Source organism: Phyllostomus discolor, chromosome 1, assembly GCF_004126475.2.
Source record: "Phyllostomus discolor isolate MPI-MPIP mPhyDis1 chromosome 1, mPhyDis1.pri.v3, whole genome shotgun sequence".
NCBI lineage: Eukaryota > Metazoa > Chordata > Mammalia > Chiroptera > Phyllostomidae > Phyllostomus > Phyllostomus discolor.
The window spans coordinates 210,896,410-210,917,757 of NC_040903.2; the positions used below are offsets into that span (position 1 = coordinate 210,896,410).

A 21,348-nucleotide genomic window follows, 5' to 3' on the forward strand; every position below is an offset into this window, starting at 1 on the left:
AATTCAGATACGGTTTCCGCTGAATGTGTGCCTCGCACTTTCGTACTATCAGGAAGTCAAAAAATCTGAGTCAGGCACAGACCGACTGTCGAAACCCAGTCACGCTGACAGTCGCTCTCCCCGGATAATTCCCCGCCCCACCCCGTGGAGCCGTCCCTCTCCAGACCAAAAGGTGGGAGGACTATTGCTTTGCAAGTTCACAACTGCGTATTTATTACTTTCTTTCCAAAGAAAAGGTTATAAATCAGTGGAAATATTTGCCAACAAAAAGAACAAACTGTCTTTGCTTTGGACCGGGTCCCTGTCTGAGCATAAATTACCTCCTGAGGCGGCCTGGGTTTGGATCCCAACCTTGTAACTCACTAGCTACGTGACCTGGCCGAGACCCTCCGCCCCGATGGGTCCCACGTGAGTGGGACGCCTGCACACTCAGGGCACCGGTTCAAGGGGAACGGGACTGTGTGTGGAAACGACAACGAGACCCGACATGTAGTGAGTGTGAGCGCTCCACACCCGGCACGGGCCCAGCCCGCCCTTCCCAAGGGTGGCGGCGGGTGCTGCGCGGTGGGGGAGCATGTCACCTCGCCAGTGGCACTGCAACCTCCCCAACAGAGACCTAAGAACCACACACATTCCCTTACTGGGCAGAGATGGGGGCGGGGGTTGTGGCTCTGAGTGGCCGCTCTGGGGCCTTAGGCCCTCCAGCAGGGGTGTCAAACTCCTTTTCACCGGGGGCCACATCAGCCAAGCGGTGGCCTTCAGAGGCCCGGATGTAACTCGGGACTGTACAGACGTCGCTGCTCCTTAACTAGGGGCAAGGAGCTCGGCGCTGCTGCTGGTAGAAACAAGGTGTCGGGCGGGTAAAACAAGGCGGAGGGCCTGTGTTTGCCACCCGTGCCCTACAGCTTCCCAGGGCAGCTGGCGAGAACATTCCCTAGCTTTAAAATGGATTCCCGGACAACTTCTGTCCTGGCTTGTTAGTATTTGGTACCCGCGGGCTGCGCGTGAGTGGGCTGGGGGTGGCGCTCCGCTCCTTGTTGAGCAGAAGGTCCAGACGGATGCTCAGGACGCCCTGCCCTGGAGCTGGAGGCGTCCAAGGACCCTCACTCAGGCCTCACCAAGGCCTCGCCTCCTCAGGTCAGAGGGCAGACGTGCCTGGGAGGCCGGCCTCATCTTTTAACACCACCCCCACCCCGCCATCAACATGCTACCCCAGCAAAACGAATCAATAAGACCTGCTGTGAGGAGTGAGGGCAGGGTGTCAGCGGACAGTAGGGGATCTGTCTGGCCTGTGACAAGTAGCCGGGGACCGCTCACAGCCCAGGGGCTGCCAAGGGACTCCAGCCTCCCGGAACCCCCGTGCTTATTTAGAAAACAGAGTCCCCCGCCATCGTCTGAGGGCTGTCACTCAGGAGAGGACCTCACAGCCCAGGGCTGTCGTCTCCTGCATCCTCCCCTCCGGGTCACTGGCGACACTGGGGAGACGTTCCCTGGCCACACTGCTGTCTTCGGAGACAGAAGCCATTTCCCGAACTTGCTCCGGGCCCACCCAGCTCTGCCGCCCGGCTGCCGTGCGGCCCCATGGATGTGTTAGGCAGTGTCGGCTTACTCAGCGACAAAAAAGGATGCCAAGACTCATGTCTCAGGGCCCTGACGGAGACGAGACGAAATGATAATTGAACCAGCTAACAGTGCCTCGCAGGGCCCGGTACTCGGTCTACACACAACGATGCTGAATCTGAGTTCAGACCAATATCCTGTCACAGTCACCCAAAGGGGCTGAAGGGACGCTGCTGCCACCCTGCCGACCTCGCTGACCTCGGGGCCGAGGGCACACCCGTTCAGAAGCCCAGACTCAGCCGCACAGAAGCTGCGCCTCTCCTGTGGCTGAGGCAACTGCGGCTGGGCATCCAGGCCGGCCCAGAGAAAGCGGGGGTGGTACGGGAGGACCCGGTCCCCTCGGCACACATCCACACCGGGTTCCGACCGGAGCGGAAGGGATGCAGGGGCAACGCAGCAGCCTCTGCTCTCGAGGAGCTCGGCAGACACCACGAGTGCGGCAAGCACTGAATGAGGGGGGTGAGCAGGGCGCCTCGGGAGCCCACAGCGGGCACACACACTCTCCAGGGCCCTCAGGGACCCAGAGGACACAAAGCAGTGCCCGAGGATGGGGGAGGCATCGGGCCAGGGAAAGGTTATGCAAAGGCTCAGGACAAGAGAAGGGGCGCATGGGGGCACGGGAAGCAACCAGTTCTGTCTCAGAGGAGGGGGCAGAGAGGCGAGGCCAGAGAAACGGCCTGGGACCAGGTCCTGACAACCTCACACACAGGTGTGTCTCACATTAAAGCAGCCTGTGCCCCCTCGGAACCTGGGGATGGTGACCTCTTCCCGGCCCGCCTCCCGGGGCGGGTCAGACAAAACAGCAGCTGCCGGCGAGCGGTAGGGAGCTACGGGTTCCGCTGGGGGAAAGCAGGAACAAATGCTGAGGACCCGGGCAGACATGGTTTTACAGTGGTCTGCAACGCTCCGGCCTCCTGCTCCATCCACACTGCCCGGTGGGGTGGGACACCGCCATGTGCCTCCTGCAGCCGGGGGACTGACAGCACCCCCCATATTCCGGCTAAAAACACAGGATGACATGCTAGTTCAACTGCTTTTAATTAAGGAAATCCAGCTGTTTACATACAAGCCTGTAAACACTGATACACGGAAATACGTAAGCTGCTGTAAGAACTCTTACTCCAAAACACACCACAGATCTGCATGAGGTCGCTCCCACCACGGGGGCGGCGTGGGAAAGAGGGAGACCCTGTAATCGGGTGGACAGTGGAACGAACGAAAGGAAAGATGGAGCACTCCCCTGCAACCGCAGGGCAGAGACACGACGTGTGGTCACTGGCAGACCCTGACCGGGGGCCGTTAACGTGCACTCGTGCTGGGCCGTGGCTCTTCCTGCGGCCCCTTCGTTTGTGGCTTCGGCTTCTTCTTCTTCTTCTGTCTGGAGAGGCAGCTCAGAGCGGACTCCCCGTGCCCGGGGGCGGGCCTGAGCGCGGGGGGCTGGCCGGACTGCGTGGGGTACCTGGTTTTCGGGTCCTCCCTGAACAGCGGCTGGGAGAGCAAGTGGCGCAGCTCCTTCCTCAGCACCTTCACGTGCTTCTGTCTGCGGCGCTCTTCTTGCTGGTCGGCTTTCCCGCCTTGAAACACAGCACGAAAGAGACCATTTACTAGAAGACCCTTTCCCTGCACGGAAGAGGCTTTGGAACTCCTGCACGGGCAGAGGTCAAGAGCTCTGCAGAAACTGGTGTTGACGATTCCAACCTAGTTCAAGAGGGACAGACACTCGGGGCCGCTCTGTCCTTTACCTCTCCCGAAAACCCTCTGAGGTGGGAATTATCCTCACCCTACTACAGCCCAGGGAACGCAGAGGTCACCTGCCAGAGGTCACAGAGCTAGCTGTCAAATGGATGGGAACCCAAGTCTCCACACTTGAGTAACAGTTTTCTTCCTACGACCCACCTGCTTGCAGCCCGGGGTCTGACAACTCAACCTCGGCCAGCCCCTCAGGAGGAAACGCCGTCTCTGCCGCCCAGCTCTCCCACGCCCTCCCACTGGCCCTGTGCCGGCCCCTGCAGAGGCGGGCACAGCCGCAGGGCTCCACGCCAGAGCCCCGTGCACCTACAGCCCCAGCCCCAGCCCCAGGCCCGCACTACCAGAGGACCAGCACACTGTCGGCGAGCCCAGCGGTCTGGTTTCCGGCTTCCACACGGGGCAGACAGTAGCACACCTGCCTCCGAGTCTGTTGCTTCGGGCACTGCTGACTGTGCCCACACCCTGCTGGGCCGCTCACCTGTGGGCTGGAAGGAGCACGGGGCCTAACTGGTGGTGTCAGCTCCAGATGTGGTTCTGCCACCTAGACTCGGGAGCTTCCTGGGGCAGGGACCGCACAGATGCACCCCTGAATCCTTAGCCTCGGGCCCACGAAGTGCCCGGCAGTGCAGCTGTTCTCCTACACAAACTGCTTCTCCCCTGTGAGCCCCTGGCTCCCCCACTGACCAGGGGTAAGAGGGTGATTACTCCTGCTGTTTGTCATGAGCGGGTGGACACCAGGTGAGATGACGGCCAAAGTGCTTCATTAGCTTGGAAGACAGGTACAGTAGTGACAAAGACAACAAATAACTTAAGCCCTGGCTGGCGTGGCTCAGTGGATTGAGCGCCAGCCTGTGAACCAAAGGGTCGCTGGTTCGATCCCCAGTCAGGGCACATGCCTGGGTTGTGAGCCAGGTCCCCAGTAGGGGGTGTGTGGGAGGCAACCACACACTGATGTTTCTCTCCCTCTGTAAAAATAAATAAAATCTTTTTATAAACAAATAACTTAAAGTGTATCAAATACTTTCTACTTGCCAGTCACTGTTACAAGCGCTTCAAAACCATTAAGTCAGGCCCTCTTGGCAACAGCCCCAGGAGACAGGTGCTTTACGACCTGCGTTTCATACAGGAGGACGGCCCAGGGACGAGAGGTCAAGAGCCCTGACCTGGCCACAGGGCCAGCTGGGGGAGTGGGCCAGCACTCAGACATGGGCAGCCTGGCCACGGAGCCTGCTCCTGAAATCACTGTCTCTCCCCGACACGTGGGTGGCAGCCGGAGACCCAGACAGACCAGGCAGAGGGAGCAAAGGCTCAGGGTTTGAGGTTCCTCTGGGAGGAGGGCCTGGTGCAGAGAAGGAAAAGGCATCCTGCCCATTCAGACAGGACCCCTGGCAGTGGGGAGGTTCCCACGAGACAGAGGTTGACGGGACCACGGGCGTGAACACACCACGCGCCCGCGCTCCCCTCCCGCCAGCCCGCTCACCCTTGTACATCTCCTCGTCCAGCTCAATCTCCAGGGCAGCGGCCGCCTGCTCGATCCAGGAGTTGTGCAGGCACGCCTGGAAGTTCCGGTACTCCGCCTTCTCGATCTGCCGGGCCAGCTGGATCCGCCCCTGGGCGGGAGGAACAGACAGTGTTCGTCTGCCGAGGGGCTCAGGCCTCTGGGAACCAAAGTCTATCCAGGTTGTGGGGTTTTTTAAGAAACGCTCTGGGGACCAGCGGTCCCTGATGAAAAAGCAGAGGGCGACCGTTACACGTGAGTGTGCACGGGAAGCCACAGGGGCCGGCTTCCGAACCACAGGGGCCGGCGAACACGCTGAAGAGCCTCCCCCGGAAACCCACGTGGCTCGGACCACCAACCTCCACGCGTCCGACGGAAGCCCTTCCCGGGCACCGCCGCTGGCCTCTGCAGCTGGGCCGGGACCCTGAGACACCCCCAGCCCTCGACTGCGGCGTCACAAACGCACGGCACTGCCTTCCCTCTCTTCCACGCCAGGCTTTCAGAAAACATTTCAACCGCCCTCTCGTGGGTGCTGGGGCCAGACAGCGGTCACCGACGCACCAGACCAACAGGAAGGAGCGACCTGGCGATGCCAGGGGAAGGAGCCACGAACAGCCGGGGTGGCCCCCGACCTCCTCACTAACGGGATCCTCTGTACCCACTTTCCACCTGCATCTCCCCCGTGTTTCCCCGAAGTCCTTGAAACGTTCCACACTTTTGCCCCCTCCATCCCTGGAATTTCACCTCCTCTTCACGCCTCCAGGTCTCTGCCCAGAGGAAGCTCAGAGAAAACCTCAGTGCCTACTGACTCGGCCACGCGCCCACTGGTCAGCCCCACAGTGCTCCCTTTGTGCCTGGACATCAGCTCGGGCTTGGCCCGCCCTGCGAGCCAGGGGACCTCCATGCAGGACGCACCGCTGGCTGGCTGGCTGGCGCACTCAGGCCCACAGGAAGCGGCGCCCGCCCAGCCAGTGCCGAGGAAGGTGAAACAAAACCCCGAAGGGAGGAACCACTGGCACCCGCTTCAGGACCGTGACAGACCTGGGGTCCCTGCCCCACAAGACACGCTGACCTCGCTCCCCTGCAACCACCGCACGGGATGGCCAGGCGGCAGCGCCCCCATCGGGAGGAGGACCGGTGATGGTGGAGGCTTTAGCGGAAGGAGGTTCAGGAAGGAGGTTCCTCCCTCTCGGCCACTCACCCTCCCCTCCTCGTGCCCGGAGCAGTGCCCCACTCCGTGTCGTTATGAATCTCCCCAGTTCGCTCCTGGCAGAGCCGCTCTGTAGGCTCTCAGGGTCACACTTCCAAGGTGAGGGCGCAGCACGGCCCCTCCCCCACTAGCAACGGGCTTTTAACTTCTTCTTACCTTGACTGCATCCATGTACTTTGTCTGCACGGGGAAGAATGGGATGTCCTCGTCTTTTTTCAGGGTTTTGTAAATCTTCTTAAAGTTGATCATGTCCTCGGGCCCGATCAGCATCAGGCTGAGACCCTCGTTGGCGGCCCGAGCAGTCCGACCGCTGCGGTGCACGTAAATCTCCGAGGTGCGGGGGACCTGTGGGGGGAGAACCGGGAGTCCGTGTGGGGCCGGAACCACACACGGCTCTTCCCCACAGGGCCAGCCGCCCTCTCGGCCCTGCAGCCAGGACCCTCTCCAGCACCGTGGACTGAGCCCACCCTCGCCCCCACCCCACATGCAAACTGGCCCCGGGTTCACCGCCAGCTCACCGTGCAGGCGCTGCCCTCCCATGCGCGCTGCCCCGGGTCAGGCCCTCGTGGCTACTCGAGCGGAAAATGGCAGGCACGTCCTGCTTGGTTTCCAGTGCTCCCCCCTCTCCCGGACCCAGCCTGAGGCTGCCAGCGTCATCCTCCTGAGTCAGAGTTCTGACCTCTACACCCCCGAAAACATCCGCTGGTTCTTCGTTAGTTCTGCACGGATGGCTGACGACAGTAACCGCAACCACCATTCACTGGGTTACTGCACTGTGCCTGGCAATTCTAAGCACTCTGCACATATCACCCCCCTCACTCCTCAGAAATGGATGCCAAGCGAGTCCTCCTAGGTGGCCCAACTAAGCGGTGAAGCCAGGACTTGAACTGAAGCAGTCCAGCTCCAGAGGCCGTGTTAACCCCTGGGCCAGCTGCCTCTACATTCTGCCCACAGAGAACGCAGCACGGGCGCACTCCCGCCCCCGCTCCCACAGCACACACCGCTGCTCGGTCTCAGCCTTCTCCCCGGGGCCCGCGCCGAGGCACAAGGAGACCACATAAGTCGCTTCAGGTCACACAGCTGGGATTTAAGCCCAGGCAGGTGGTCACTACCACACCTTTCTCCTTCTCTACACCAAGATAATCACTTTCCATGCTAAACTATCCCCATTTCACGGAAGAAACTAAGACCCTAACTTGCCCATATTATGCTGCTTGCCGAAGTCAGAGAGAGGGGGCTCTCTGCTATCACACAATGCCAAAAGGCTCTGAAAATACATCTCACCCGAGCGTTCTGACAACGGCAGCAGCTGGCTGGGCGCCAGATGCCAGCGGTGTTCTCCGCTGCACGAGGCCTCAGGACCAACGATCCACCTCCCTCCCCCAACCTCTGCATTAAAAATCCCCGCTGGCCCGGGGCGCTGCGGCTCAGTGGCCTGAGCACCAGCTGGTGAACTGAAAGGTTGCCAGTTTGATTCCCAGTCAGGGCACATATCTGGGTTGTAGGCCAGATCCCCAGTTGGGGGCGTGTGAGAGGCAACAGATGGATGTATATCTCTTGCACATCGATGTTTCTCTCCCTTTCTCCCTTCCCCTCTAAAAATAAATAAATAAAATCTTTTAAAAAATAAATAAGTAATTTCCCCACTTGATGCTGGGAGATGCCTACAAGCTCCCGGATGCCCCTACCTGGTAATGGATGACGTGCTGGACTTTGGGGATATCCAAACCCCGGGCCGCCACATCGGTTGCCAGCAGAACACAGCTGTGGGAGAGAAAGAAAGCTCCTTAGTAACACCTAAGAGCTGCCACTGATTAAATTCTTACCACCTGCCAAGCACTCTAAACACTACAACCCTTACCAACACCCAGTGAGCTGACACTATTTCTCTCCCTCTTATGGAGTCAGAAGCAGGCCCACAGAGGCACCTGCCCAAGGCACACACGGCCGCAACCCACAGGCCGCCCTCAGCGACACTGAGGACCACCTCCAGTGAACCAAGTGAAGCCACGCACAGTCCAGGCTGGTGGCCGCTCACCTCCCTCCAGTCACACGATGTCCTCACTCTTCCCCAGACATGCCACACATGCCCTCTGCCTTTAAGCCTTTGAACTTGCTACACCTTAGGTCTTTAAAGTTTGTCTTCCTCAGATACTCACAACTCCTCACTCCCTCCCACTCTCTGCTCAGCTCCCACCTGACCAGAGGGGCCTCCCTGGCCGCACGCACAGCCTGCGCGCCCCACACGACTCCACGGTTCACACTTAGTAGCACCCTGCTTCTCAAGGTACTGCTTCCCTCCGCGGGAGTGTGAACTCCGTGGGACTCTGCATTATCTGCTGTGCCTGGCTGCGAAGTGCGCACTGGGTGACACGTGTGGGGTGATGTTTCTTAATGTGTGCATGGCACAGTTCAAGAAAACACCTGAGGTCTGTTTTTAGAACTTAAGCTCCTGGGCCCTTCAAGATCCAAACTCCGTGTATCTATGAAAAAGGAATGCTGAATATGATGCAAACTAAAGTCTACAAAACATTAGACCATTGTTCTAAGTCAAGGTCAGCAGACTTTTTCTGCAAACAGCCAGACTGGAAACTACTCTTGGCTTTGTGGGTGGTAGCTTCTGTTGGAACCACTCAGCTCTGCTGTTACAGTGCAAAAGCAGGTGCAGACAATACCTTAATGAACCTTGCTGTGTTCCAATCAAACTTGACTTACAGAAACAGGCGGTGAGCCGGATCCGGCCCATGGGCCAGTTGCCCAACCCCCGGTCCAGTCAACCGTGAACTCTACCTACCAACATTCGGAAGGAGGTAAACCAGACACTTGTTCCAAAACTAATCACCCAGCAACCTGACAAAAACCGCTGTGGGCAAACGCCAGTTCAGAATCAGCCTCAACTTCCTAGGCCCTTGTCTTGCCAACGTGCCCCCTGCTGCCTGGGCACCAGTCCGGCTCTGAAGCAGACGGAACAATGACAGCACGCAGGGCACAGCGTGAGCTCGGGGGTCTGCCAGGCTGTCGGAGGACCGCTCTGCCAGGCTGAGAAACCCGGGGCAGGCTGATTAGCTTCTCTAGAGCTTACTTCTTTCGCCTATAAAATGAGGATGACGACAGTAAGCGATACTAAAGCTAACATCCAGCAAGTACACACTACTACATGCCAGGCACTGTTCTACACACTTCATATGCATAAATCCACTTGTCTTCATAACAGCCCTCCGAGGTGGCCCCCACCACTGTACTACTACACTAATTATGAGAAACCTGAAACAGAGTGGTAATTTGACCAGCTAGAAGCGGCACGGCCAGGATGTGATCTCAGGCAGTCCGGTTCCAGTGTGCACTCGCAACCATTGATCTACTCTGCGGCGTCTCAAGACCGTCAGAAGTGAGTGCAGTGATGGATCTAAAATGCCAGCACGGTGCTTAATCTACTGCGAAGTGTCCATTATGTTGGGTACTGCTGTCTTCACTGCTCATCACTGAGAAGTTTCTGCTGGGCACCACCTGCAGCCAACTGCATTAGACGAGGGTGAGCCTGCCTCACGCCGTGCAAACAAAGGGCACCTTCTACCGACGAGGCCCCCGAGACAGAAGGGAGCTTCCCCCCATCTCCCTGGCAACCTGGACCCAATGGCTAGAGGTGGGGCCCTAGGGACAGGCCGGACTTACTCTTCCAGGTGGGCAAACTGCTCCAGGTTTCTGAGCCTCTGCTTCTGGTGCATGCACGCGTGCAGGGTCAGCGGCATGATGTCTAAGACCTTGAGGAGCCCCGAGAGGCGCTTGATGCAGGAGATGCTGTTGGCAAACACGAGGGTGCGGCCGGGGTGCTGCATCAGGAAGTAGTACAGATACAGGTCCTTCTCGTCATTCTCACAGTGGATCTTGGTCTCTGTCAGCGTCTCCACGGTGGCTTCCTTCCTTGTGAGGTCAATGACCTTGGGCCTGCCTCTCATGCCGATCTTCTGCACGAGAAGGTCAAGTTTGGCAGTTTTGTCAATTTTCTTGGTGTGCTTCTTGTGAAGGATTCGAGCAGGAGCTTGATGTACCAGGGTCAGTGTGGCGGAGAAAACAAGTGTCTGTCGCTTCGGGTTGTACTGGGAGTCACTGAGCATCTCCAGCAGCTGTGACAGCTCAGCAAAGTGGCCCTTCTCCACCATCCGGTCAGCCTCGTCAATCACCAGGCACCTGCAGATCGGACACCTGCGTCGGTTAGCAGCCGGGAGAAGAGCCATCTAGAGCGGGGGTCCCCAGCCCCCGGCCCCCTGGCCCAGCACTGCTCTGCTGCCTGTTAGGGACCGGGCTGCACAGCAGGAGGTGAGCGGGGGGGTGGGCGAGCGGAGCTTCACTCACGTTACTGTCCCAATGCCACCTCCTGTCCCCCTGTCTCCCCCCGCAGCCCCTGCTGTGGAAAAATTATCTTCTACGACATTGGTCCCTAAGGCCAAAACTGTTGGGGACTGCTGATCTAGAGGAATCGACCACCACCCCCACCCTACACACACCCACTAACCCCACCAGCACCACCACCATGCGGGGGCCTCAACTAATCTCCCCCACGCACGCTCGGCTTTCTGAAGGCCAAGGTCTGGCCGCACAGTACCACCCCATGGCACTCTGTGACAGGAGAAGGCACTGCGCACACGGCCATGTCACCTCAGGCCCCCTTCAGACTGGGGGGCGGGGGCAGGGCAGCCACTGCCTCCCACCTGAGCTGCCGCAGGTCGCTCAGATGAGGGTGCTTTTCCTTAACCAGCTCCCACAGCCGGCCTGGAGTGGCGACCACAATCTCGGGCTGGCGGTTCAGCATCCTCTGCTGCTTCTGCGTGGACATTCCACCAACCAAAATGGCAGTTTTAATGCCTATGACACACAACACATAAGGGACACTGTCACTCCTTCTGACACAGGACCCCCGGGTTAGCAGAGGCAGCCAGTGACCACCAGCACAGCTCCCCCCTCCAGGGGGGACTGCTGGCGCCACCCCCGAGGACTTCCCGGGCCTTCTATGCGCTGGGCCCTGCCTATGTCCCCCGCCTCATCTCCTTCCACTCCCTCCCCTCCAACCACAGCGGAAGCGACACACCTGAACCCGGGCGTGCTCACACCCACAGCTCCAGAAAACTGGGCAGCGCCCCACCGCGACGCTGGAATGGCGCTCCTCGTGGGTGTGACACGCCTCCCCAGGAAACCCTGCCCACCGCCCCCATCAGAGTCAGCCTGAATCTCCTCTGACGCCGACCACTCTCCTCCTCGCTCGTGGAGGGCCCCTCCAGGCACCCAGTGTGAGAGCCACACCCGGCCGCGCGGGCGAAGCGCTCAGCAGAGTACCTCCCGCACAGCAAGAGCCTGGTAACTAACGGCTGCTTTTACTACACAGTTCGAATTCCCACTGAGCAGTGAGTGCTGCCCAAAAGGGGTTCCACGGGAGAAGTAGGTCCTGACGCTCTAAAGCAGAGGTCAGCCAAGTTCTCCCTAAAGGGTCAACGGTGAACACCTCCGGCGTTGCGGTCTAAATGGCTCTGCCGCCACCACTCTCCACGCCACTCGGCCTCGGTGGTAACGAAGCCACCCCCGACGACGGTGTGTAAATGAACGGGTGTGGCTGCGCTCTATTGACAAAAACAGGCAGTGTGCCAAACCCTGCCCTCAGCACACACTGTGTCCCATAGATTAACCTCCTGTGCACCGACAACGGCGTTAGCTGTGTGTCCTTCTTGGGACAACCGAGCCCGTTCCCCTCCGCCACCCCAGCAGCAGGACCCTCTCAGGAGACGTTTAGTAAGTAGACCTGAAGCTCACCTGTAAACCTGGCCACGGCATCCACGTGCTGTTTGACCTGGACGGCCAGCTCTCGCGTGGGGGTCAGGACCAGTCCCAGCAGAGGACGCTTCGGACGCGTTCTGCAGGCTGCAGCTTCGCCACCCGACTCTTGCTCCAGCTCCCCAGGCCGCTCTTCATCGAGCTCTCCCCGCCTGTCCTCGTCCTGTCTGGGCGCCGGCATCTCCCTGGTCAGGGAAGAAGGTCCTTCGCCGGCATCGTCGTCACGGAGGGGCAGCACCTGCTCTGGGGCGGCAGCTCGGGTCTCGGCTCCCGCCTTGCCGGGTGGTGCTCTGGGCTTCGTTCCGGCCTCACCGGGCAGCGCTTCACCTGCACCTCCAGACGCTGCAGACTCAGCTCCGGCCTCGCCTGGCGGTCCTGCCTCGGCTCCAGTGTCGCCAGGCGCTGCCACTGCGGCCCTCAGAGGTGGGGCGGGCTTCTTCGCCTGCCGCTGCAGCACCGCGTGGATCATCGGAATGGCGAAGGCCAGCGTCTTCCCACTTCCTTAGAAGTCAGATGAGCAAACACAAACGGTGTGTATCAGCAGGTGCACATACTGTTGTCCGGGGTTCTTTCTTTCACAGAATAAGGCACGCCTGAAACAGCAAAGTGCCACCCAAAGCCCCTCCACCCTACATAAGTTTCCTTACGGTGCTGAACCTGTAATGTAGGAGCCCGAGGAAAACCGGGCCAACTGGCACTGAAACCCGAGGTCACCAATCATGAACTACAGACAAATGTCCCAGCAATGAAAGCCCCAAGACATGGAAAAGTTGTGCATGTGTGTGTTTCGTTGCTGTTGCTAAGGAACCACACAAGGGGGCGGGGATTCAAGAATGGAAATCTACATCCTACTCTCCCAAGACCTTTCTGTGGCGCAGAAGGAGGGGTTTAAAAAAACATTCTGCCCTGGCTGGTGTGGCTCAGTGGACTGAGTGCTGGCCTGCGAACCGAAAGGTCACCAGATCGATTCCCAGTCAGGGCACATGCCTGAGTTGTGGGCCAGGTCCCCAGTTAGGGGCGTGTGGGAGGCAAACCCATCAATGTATCTCTCATACACTGATGTTTCTCTCTCTTTCTCCCTCCCTTCCCCCCAATCTTTTTAAAAATTGTTGAGTTGATGAGAAAATTTTAACCACCTGCATGAGAAGGTGGTCTATGCTTAAACATCACCAACCCGGCCTTTAAATATATATGGAATCCAAATTCGTATCACCTGGGTGGTCAAAACAAAACAGTCCTGGCTGGCGTGGCTCAGTAGATTGAGTGCAGGTCGTGAACTGAAAGGTCACTGGTTCGATGCAGAGCACATGCCAGGGTTACAGACCGGGTCCCCAGCTGGGGAAGTGTGAGAGGCAACTAGTTGATGTATCTCTCACACATCGATGTTTCTCTCCCTCTCTTTCTACCCCCCTTACCCTCTCTGAAAAAATAAACAAAATCTTTAAATGAGCTCTGGAAGAAAAACCCTTTATCACAGGCCTCAAAAAAATTATCAAAAATAACTTTCAGAGGAAAAGGACCAGCTCTCAGCATTAAAAAAATCCACAAGGAAATGAGTTACTGTTAGCAAGACCTAGAAGGAAAAAAAGAGCAAAAACAGACCCACAATACTTCAGGTAAGAAAAACAGCACTTTTCATCAGAAACAATGAAACTAGAAGACAGAGTAACAACATCTGTCCTTGAAGACTTGAAAAAGTATCTGATAATCTAGACCTCTACACTCAGCAAAAATCTCTTTCAAAATAAGTGCAAAATACACACTTTTTTAGGCATACAAAACCTAAAACAATTTATCACCAGTAGACCTGAACTATAAAAAAATATTAAAGGAAGTCTTTCACGCAGAAGAAAATCTGGACCAGCAAAAAATGAAGAGCACCAGAAATGGTAACATGAACAAATACAAAAGATGTCATTTTCTTATTTACACTTCCCTTTAAAATAGTTGACCAGTGAAAGCAAAAATAATAAAATGTATTTTGGGACTTCTAATGGATATAAAGCACGAAACAAAAAGCACAGACGACGAGAAGAACGGAAATGTCAGAGGCTGCATGGGGACAAAAAGGAGGGAGGCCCGGGAAGGAGGGATTACAAAGGGCTGATGAGCATGTGCACCGTCTACAGGCGGTGGCCTGCCCACAGCCCCCATCTGTCTGAATCTCCAGCCTGCAGGCCCCCAACATTCCACGCGGGGGGCCTGGTAAGAGCTGTGGTGTAAATCCACTGTCAGGCTCCAGTGGATTTACACCCACAGGGGCCCACGACAACCCTGCCCCTCTGCCTCCGGACACCCACTTCCAGGCCCCTGCAGCCGCACCCGTGACGGCACGAAGGCCCCGGGCTAGAATCCGGGCAGTGGCGCTGCCAGTGACGTGGCTTTGGAGACGGCGTTCACCCTCTGTCATACCCGGTTTCCACACCAGCAAGATGCGGATGATAATGGAATTTACCTGGAGCGGATGTGAGAACTTAACACGGGGCCTGGCGCATTTTAAATGCCAAGTCAGCGTCTGAGTTGTTACCACCTCCATCCCCTTTAGTGGGCTCCCCTGGCTCCTCAGGTGGTGTGACTCGAACTCAGGACCTCACCCCCCGCCTCCTGAGCCTCCTTCCAGGAGGCACTAAGTGTGGAGATGGTCTAGTCCCAGGCCACACGACGCAGCAGTCACTAGCCCCATACGGCTACTGAGCACCGAGGATGTGGCTACTCTAATTCGAGCTGTGCTGCGAGTTCAAAATATACATCGGATGTTGAGAACTTCGTGTACAAAGGAATGTAGGTTATTCTCTGGAGCATTTGAGATCTTAGTTCCGTATACGTGGTCAGTTTGGCTCAAATAAACTCTTATAAAAAATAAATAATAAAACAAGAAATGTAAAAGAACTCATTAATAATTCTACATAAATTACATACTGAGAATTTTTTAATATTATTGGTTAAATATATCATTAATTTCACCTCTTCTTCTGTACCTTTTTAACACGGCTCCTAGGAAATTTAAAACTATGCACATGGCTCCCGTTTACATATACTCCTGCTGGTCTAGTTGGACTACCAGATGGTCCAGGCGGTACAAGCTCCTCCCCCCAAGCCCCTAGTTTAGTCCACCTGGGAAGTCCACTTGTCACTCTTCAAAGTCTGGATGGCCCGGAGAGTGAGGCCACGCTTTCGCCGAAAGCCTAGTCCTAGCAGTCACGTAACGCCCAATCTGCCTACGTGGTTACCTACCACACACTCAGATCCTTCCAATGACAATAAACTCACCAACTCCCAGAGTCGTCCTGTGCATCTTTGGACAACTCCAGAATTCGACACTTCTTCCGAATGCTAATGAAGATGTACCTCTCCAGAGGGCTGACCTCGGCCCTACTTTAACCCTGAGCCGTTCAGAAAAGGCTGGAGAACAGGAAAAAAACTACCACCTGCAGCTCACTTACAATGACTGTGTACATTTTAGTCTACTGTGGCGTTCACATTTAACCCAGAGCACAAAAAACGGGTATTGCTGTTATTCCCATTTTATAACAGGGCCTACACTCACTGCTCGGAGAAAGGAAGTGACTTGCCGAGGGTACCAATCGGAACTGGCCGATTGCAACCCAGAGCTGGCTGACTTCCAATCACCTCCGTGAAACACTGCTTTCGTGGCTCTTCTCCCAGCAGCCACAGGCTCCACCCGGAAGCAATCTCGCCCTGGCCAGAGAAGGGTGCCTCACCTGTCTCAGCAGCCCCGAGGATGTCCAGCTTGTCACGGATGGCAGGCGCCAAGGTCAGAGCTTGGATGGGTGTGGGTGCAGAGAAGCCGAGGAAGCTGAGCGCGCGGAGAACTGGCTTGGGGACGAACAGATCCTTCCAGGCCGACACGTCTGCCTTCTGGTCGTGCACTTCGGGCAGCCACGTCTTCACTCTTTTGGGCACCTTCGCAGTAGGAGCCTGGGAAGGCTCTGGGGTTTTCTTCCCTTTCTTTTTCTTCTTTTTCAGAGCAGTCAGGGCCAGGCTTCCTGACGCCACCTCCCCTACCTCTGGCTCTGGACACGCCGGGCCATCTCCCTGGGGCTCTGGCTCCGCATCTTTGACCTGAAACTCTTTCTGGGCATTGGGTCCTTTGGTGTCTACATCTTTCCTCTTCTTCAACTTCATTTTTTTCTTTGAGGAGCTACACTCTCCTTCCTCCTGTCCTTCCAAAACAGCTTGGGCCTTCCTTTTCTTGGGCTCCTCCTTAGAGAAGAGACTGGTGGGATTCTTGGCTGGGGAAACCAACCGGTAATCCGTCAGTTCCTCAAAGCACACCAGGTCATCCATCTGTCCATCTGCAAATACACTTGGGTCGATCTTCACCTGCTTCCATTTTCCCACAACTTTGATTCCCTTCATCTGCAACTTGCCACAGCTTCGAGACTTGGGCCCTGATTTTGTCTCCTTCAACTTCATGGTTGCTGAAAAGGAGAAATGTTCCATTAGGTTGCCAGCTGAGAAGCATGGGGTCTGAGGCAACAAATATTTTCTAAGCGGCCCAGAGGCTATCACGTCCTGCAAGGAAGTGAGGACACAGCGACAGCTCTACCACTGAGGCTCCCGCAGGTACTAGAGAAGATCAGAGGAGGAAAGAAATACACCACAGGCGGCAAACACAAGGCCCACGGGCCAAATCCAGCCCTTTACCTTGTTTTATCTGGCCTGGCACCTTGTTTCTACCCAGCAGCAACGCCGAGCTCTCGCTTAACAGTTAAAGAATAGTTACATTTGTATAGTCCTACAAGTTACATTCAGCCCTTTGAAGGCAACCTGGAGGCTGATGTGGCCCCCAGTGAAAATGAGTTTGACACGCCTGAAATATACCCTCAAAGCAGGCAGCATGGCCTGGAACAGGGGGGACACACAAGGTGGAGCAAAGACACACGAGACAGATCCGGTTTGGATTCCAGATCCAATTCCGCTTGTGTGCCTTGGAAAGCCCTGCTGCGTCCTCTCCGAACCTCAGTGCTCTCATCCTTTAGAAAGGAGGAAGGACCTAATAATAAGTCACAAAATGTTTGATGAAAAGCATGGAGGATAAATTCTGCCCCACCCAAGCCATTCTGAAGGCAGAATAAAAATCTGGAGTTTTTTTGGGGGGGGGGGATAACTGAGGGGAAACCCCTTTATTGAAAGTGAACAGAATTTTCTTCCTTCCCAAGTCTTGCCCCAAGACGGCAAATAAATGTCTGTCCCACCATTCCTGGCCTTTACCAAACGTCTTAAAAACATCCACCTTTTTCATTACATGTGAACTGATTAAGAAATACAGCGTCCTGCAGAAAACGCAAAGGTGAGACCCGGTTCAAAGCAGGACCCACTCGCTAGCTCTGAGGCTATGCTCGTCCTACTGATGATCTCTGGGCCTCAGTTTCCCCGTCTGTGAAATGGGGGCGATGAGGCTGTTGGCTTCATTGGATCCTCACGCGTAACACAAAAAGGTGACGCACGTCAAAAGCCGCACGGCAGGGCGCCTCGCGAGACGAGAGCAGCGGCCCGCTGGAGGGCTCACCCACGGAACCAGCTCAGCTGGAGCACAAACAACCCGAGCTCCACCACGAGAGGCGTGTGCGATGCGCACGCACGTGGGGACGCTGAGCTCTGCCTGCAGATCGAGCCGGGTCCCTCCTCGCGGCGCCTGGCCCCGAGACTGGCGTCGCCACTCGTCTCACGCACGGGCCGCAGAACCGAGCGGAGAAGACGTGGCCGCAGATAGACGCCCACCGAACGGCCCCCGCGCGGGGTCGGCAGTCGGCCGGCCACTCTGCACCCGAGAATCCAGGGGCCGGGGAAGGCCCGCGATGGGCGCCCGGGAGCCTGCCCCCAGCTCCTCCCCAGCCCCGACACGCACCGTGTGGAGACGCCGCCGAGGATCCCTCCGATGTCGGGGGGCAAACCTCAAAAGACGACACAGTCTTGTCTCAGCTGCAGCACCAACCGCAGTTCCGGGGTGGAGCCTCCTCTGGCGCACGCGATCTCTCAGCGGCAGGAAGTCCCGCCCCCATTCTAGACACAGCCATTTGATTCGCTACCGGTTGATATCAAAGATTTCTGCAATTTGGAAGTGGAGAGGGCGGAGGTTCTAGGTTTGGAGGGCGTTGCTCTTCCCTCGATTAGGGGGCAAGGGAAGGTCTCTTTGCTCCAACTGCCGGCTCCGGCGGTGGGACGCAAGCTTGGTTGTTTTCAACTTGTAGTGCAGCTGCTTACCTGTGAGTGTCGCCTTGCAAATGTTTTAGCAATTAATTTGCAACCCAACCAGCCTGCATTGGAGGTGCTGTTTTACGCAGTTTTTTTCTTGCCTCGCCTGTTCACTGATGGTGAGGGCAGGTCCGCGCCCAGGCTTGAACCACAAAGCTAAACTGGCTCCTTTCTTACATGCAGAGAGACCAGCTTCCCAGTCTGGGGAACTGTGGGAAGCCCGAAAGCAGCGGTCCCCAACCTCTTTGGCCCCAGGAATCGGTTTTGTGGAAGACAATTTTTCTGGGGGTGGGGGACAGGGATGGTTTCCAGATGATTCAAGTGCGTTACATTTATTGTGCACTTTATTTCTATTATTATTACATTGTAATATATAATGAGACAATTATGCCACTCACCATAATGCAGAATCCGTGCAAGCCCTGAGCCTGTTTTCCTACAACTAGACGGTTCCACCTGAATGAGGGGAGACAGTGACACCTGAAGTCTGTTGCTTATGTCTAGTCTATTCTGTCATCTTGTTTTGGTGGCTGTCACTGCAGAAAACCCTGCTTCACAAAGGATGTTAGCAATGGAAGCAGGCTTTCCAGTGCTTTTGTGGCCATTTCAGGATATTCTGCCTTAACTTTAATCCAGAACGTACGGAAATTTTAAGTTGTCTCAAACATACTTTTTTTATTGATTATGCTGTTACAGTTGTCCCAGTTTTACCCCTTTGCCCCACCTCTGTCCTGTATCTCCCTTCCCTCCAGCATTCCTCCCCTTAGTTCATGCCCATGGGTTGTGTAAGTTCTTTGGCTCCTCCAGTTCCCATACTATTTTTAACATCCACCGGTCTGTTTTGTACCTACAAATTATGCTTCTTATTTCCCCTCTACCTTCGCCCCCATTTCTGTGATTCTGTTCCTGTTCTGGTTGTTTGCTTAGTTTGTTGGGGGTTTTTTGTTGTTGTTCTTTTATATTGGTTTCTTTTTTAGATTCAGTTGTTGATAGCTGTGAACTTGTGGCCTTTTTGATGTGTGTGGTTTTGATCAGGTCCCTTTAACATTTCCTGTAATAAGGACTTGGTGATGATAAACTCATTGAGCTTTATCTTGTCTGAGAAGCTCTTATCTGCCCTCCTATTCTAAATGCTAACTTTTCTGGATAGAGTAATGTAGGCTGTAACAGGTCCTTGCTTTTTGTCACTTTGAATACTTCTTGCTAGTCTTTTCTTGCCTGCAGTATCTTTTGAGAAATCAGCTGATAGTCTTATGGGAACTCCTTTGTACATAACTCTCTGCTTTTTTCTTGCTGCTTTTGAGATTCTCTCTTTATCTTTAACCTTTGGCATTTTAATTATGATGTGTCTTGGTGTGGTCCTCTTTGGGTCCAACTTGTTTGGGATGCTCTGTGCTTCCTGGGCTTGTGTGTCTATTTCCTTCACCAAATTAGGGAAGTTTTCTTTCATTATTTTTTGAAATGAGTTTTCAATTTCTTGCTCTTCCTTTTCTCTTTCTGGCACCCCTATGATTAGGATGCTGGCATGTTTGGAGATACCCCAGAGGCTCCTAAGCCTATCCTCATTGTTTTGAATTCTTGTTTCTTCTTTTAGTTTTGTCTGAAAGTTTATCTCTTCCTTATGTTCCAAATCGTGGGTTTGAATCCCAGCTTCCTTCCCTTCCTTTCTGGTTTCCTGTGGATTATTCTTTATTTCATGTAATGTATCCTTCATTTCTTCCTTTATTTTTCTACTGTGCTCAGGGAGTTCTCTGAGTATCTTGATAACCAGTGTTTTGAACTCTGCATCTGATATATTGCTTATCTCCATTTCATTTAGTTCTTTTTCTGGGTTTTGTTCTGTTCTTTCATTTGGGCCATATTTCTTTTTCTCTTCTTCAATTTAGCAGCCTCCCTGTGTTTGATTCTGTGTTTTAGGTAGAGCTGCTTTTACCCCCTGTCTTAGTAGTGTGACCTATGCCGAAAGGCACCTGTAAAGTTGACTCACCTGGCTCATTCACAAATGGGTCACGGACCCATTCCTTCCCAGTTCAGGGGTCTTCTTTGGTCAGGAAGTATTGCTCAGACTCTTTTAAAAGCTGAGACAGGTGCTCATGCAGCGGCTGGGAGAAAGAAGGCCCTGGCTCAGTCTCTTTCAAAGTCTTTGCTAATGTTTGAAACGTGTCAAAAATCCCAGCGTTCACTTGTCACCTCTGTAATTCCAGTCTGGCTTTGAATGCAGCCCCTTTAGCTGCTGAGTTGAATGCAGTTGTCACTCTCCCCTGAAGTGACAGAGTGAGTTTCTTGAGCAGGTTGCATATGTCACGCAAGTAAGCAGGTTTTGTGACCCATTCTGTGTCACTGAAATGTTTTCCCAGTGGTGACTGTTCTTCTAAAAGAACTCTCTGGAACGGCTCTCGTAACTCCCAAACTCCAGCCAGCGACCAACCTGTAGAAAGCCGTCTCACTGCCGTGTGCAAGAGAGGCCGTGTGAGCTCTGCGTCCATCTCCTCACACAGCTGCGTGAACAGACACGAATTATGGGCCTGTCCTTTATTTAATCACATCCTGCAGAACGTTGTTAAGTTCAGGTGACATTCTTCGGCTGGCCGGCATTTCTCTGTGGGTGACACAGTGTACAGACTCGCACTCAGAAGCGACCCCTGCGACCCGAGCAGTGAAACCAGAAAGCCGTCCAGCCGCGGCAGCCGCTCCGCCCGTGCGCACACTGACACACGGTGAGCAGCGCAGTCCTCCTGCTGCGGGGCCCCTCACAGACGGGAGCAGTCCAGCTGCGGAGGTGTTGGTGGGCAACATGACGCATCCTCCTGAAAAACGTATCGCACGAAAACAAGACACGTCAACCTGGATCGCGGATGACATTGCCTCATTAACCCTCTCTGACAGTTGTGCCTCGATACCCTCTGCTATTTTGTCGAGCCGCCTAGCGATGGTGCTGGCCAGAAGTGGGGCACGTGCCACCTTCTGAGCTGCAGCCTCCCTCTCCTAAGGGTTCCAGACGAGTGTCCTCAGCAGCAGCAGCGGCAGGACCGAGTCCTCACCGACAGTGAGGGGCTTCTCGGCTTCAGGGGCGCGGGCGGCCGCCCAGCACGGTGCTCTCTCTTGGTGCACACACCTCAGCGACAGGGCGGCATCCAGTAATCGCTTCTGTCCTTCCTGTGCGTGTTTTCTTCTTCTGAAAAACTCCCAAGGCTTGTCTTGTAATGCAAGGTGCTTGGTGTCCACGTGG

General features: G+C 55.4%; 1 protein-coding gene across 2 annotated transcripts; it reads right to left on the reverse strand.

Annotated features, from left to right (window-relative positions):
* Nucleotides 1-2,639: 2,639 nt before the first annotated feature.
* Nucleotides 2,640-17,878, reverse strand: DDX24 (DEAD-box helicase 24). 2 transcript variants are annotated; one of them, XM_028508002.2, is made up of 9 exons: nucleotides 17,773-17,878; nucleotides 15,623-16,342; nucleotides 11,880-12,401; nucleotides 10,787-10,940; nucleotides 9,750-10,265; nucleotides 7,766-7,841; nucleotides 6,234-6,422; nucleotides 4,850-4,979; nucleotides 2,640-3,194 (listed from the first exon to the last, which is right to left on the reverse strand). In XM_028508002.2, exons 2-9 carry the CDS (start codon nucleotides 16,335-16,337, stop codon nucleotides 2,920-2,922), a joined length of 2,577 nt encoding a protein of 858 aa, XP_028363803.1. In that variant the 5' UTR covers nucleotides 16,338-16,342; nucleotides 17,773-17,878; the 3' UTR covers nucleotides 2,640-2,919. The 2 variants fall into 2 exon arrangements, with proteins under 2 accessions (XP_028363803.1, XP_035869495.1); XM_036013602.1 differs by having other exon boundaries at nucleotides 2,649-3,194; nucleotides 17,527-17,872.
* Nucleotides 17,879-21,348: the final 3,470 nt, after the last annotated feature.

Bases quoted from the DNA above. Each gene is read 5' to 3' on its own strand.
- DDX24 (XM_028508002.2), bottom strand. From the start codon at position 16,337: ATGAAGTTGAAGGAGACAAAATCAGGGCCCAAGTCTCGAAGCTGTGGC. The intron at 10,266-10,786 runs GTGGGAGGCAGT...TCCGATCTGCAG, and splicing joins AGCGACCTGCGGCAGCTCAG to GTGCCTGGTGATTGACGAGG. The intron at 6,423-7,765 runs GTAGGGGCATCC...CTCCCCCCACAG, and splicing joins AGCACGTCATCCATTACCAG to GTCCCCCGCACCTCGGAGAT.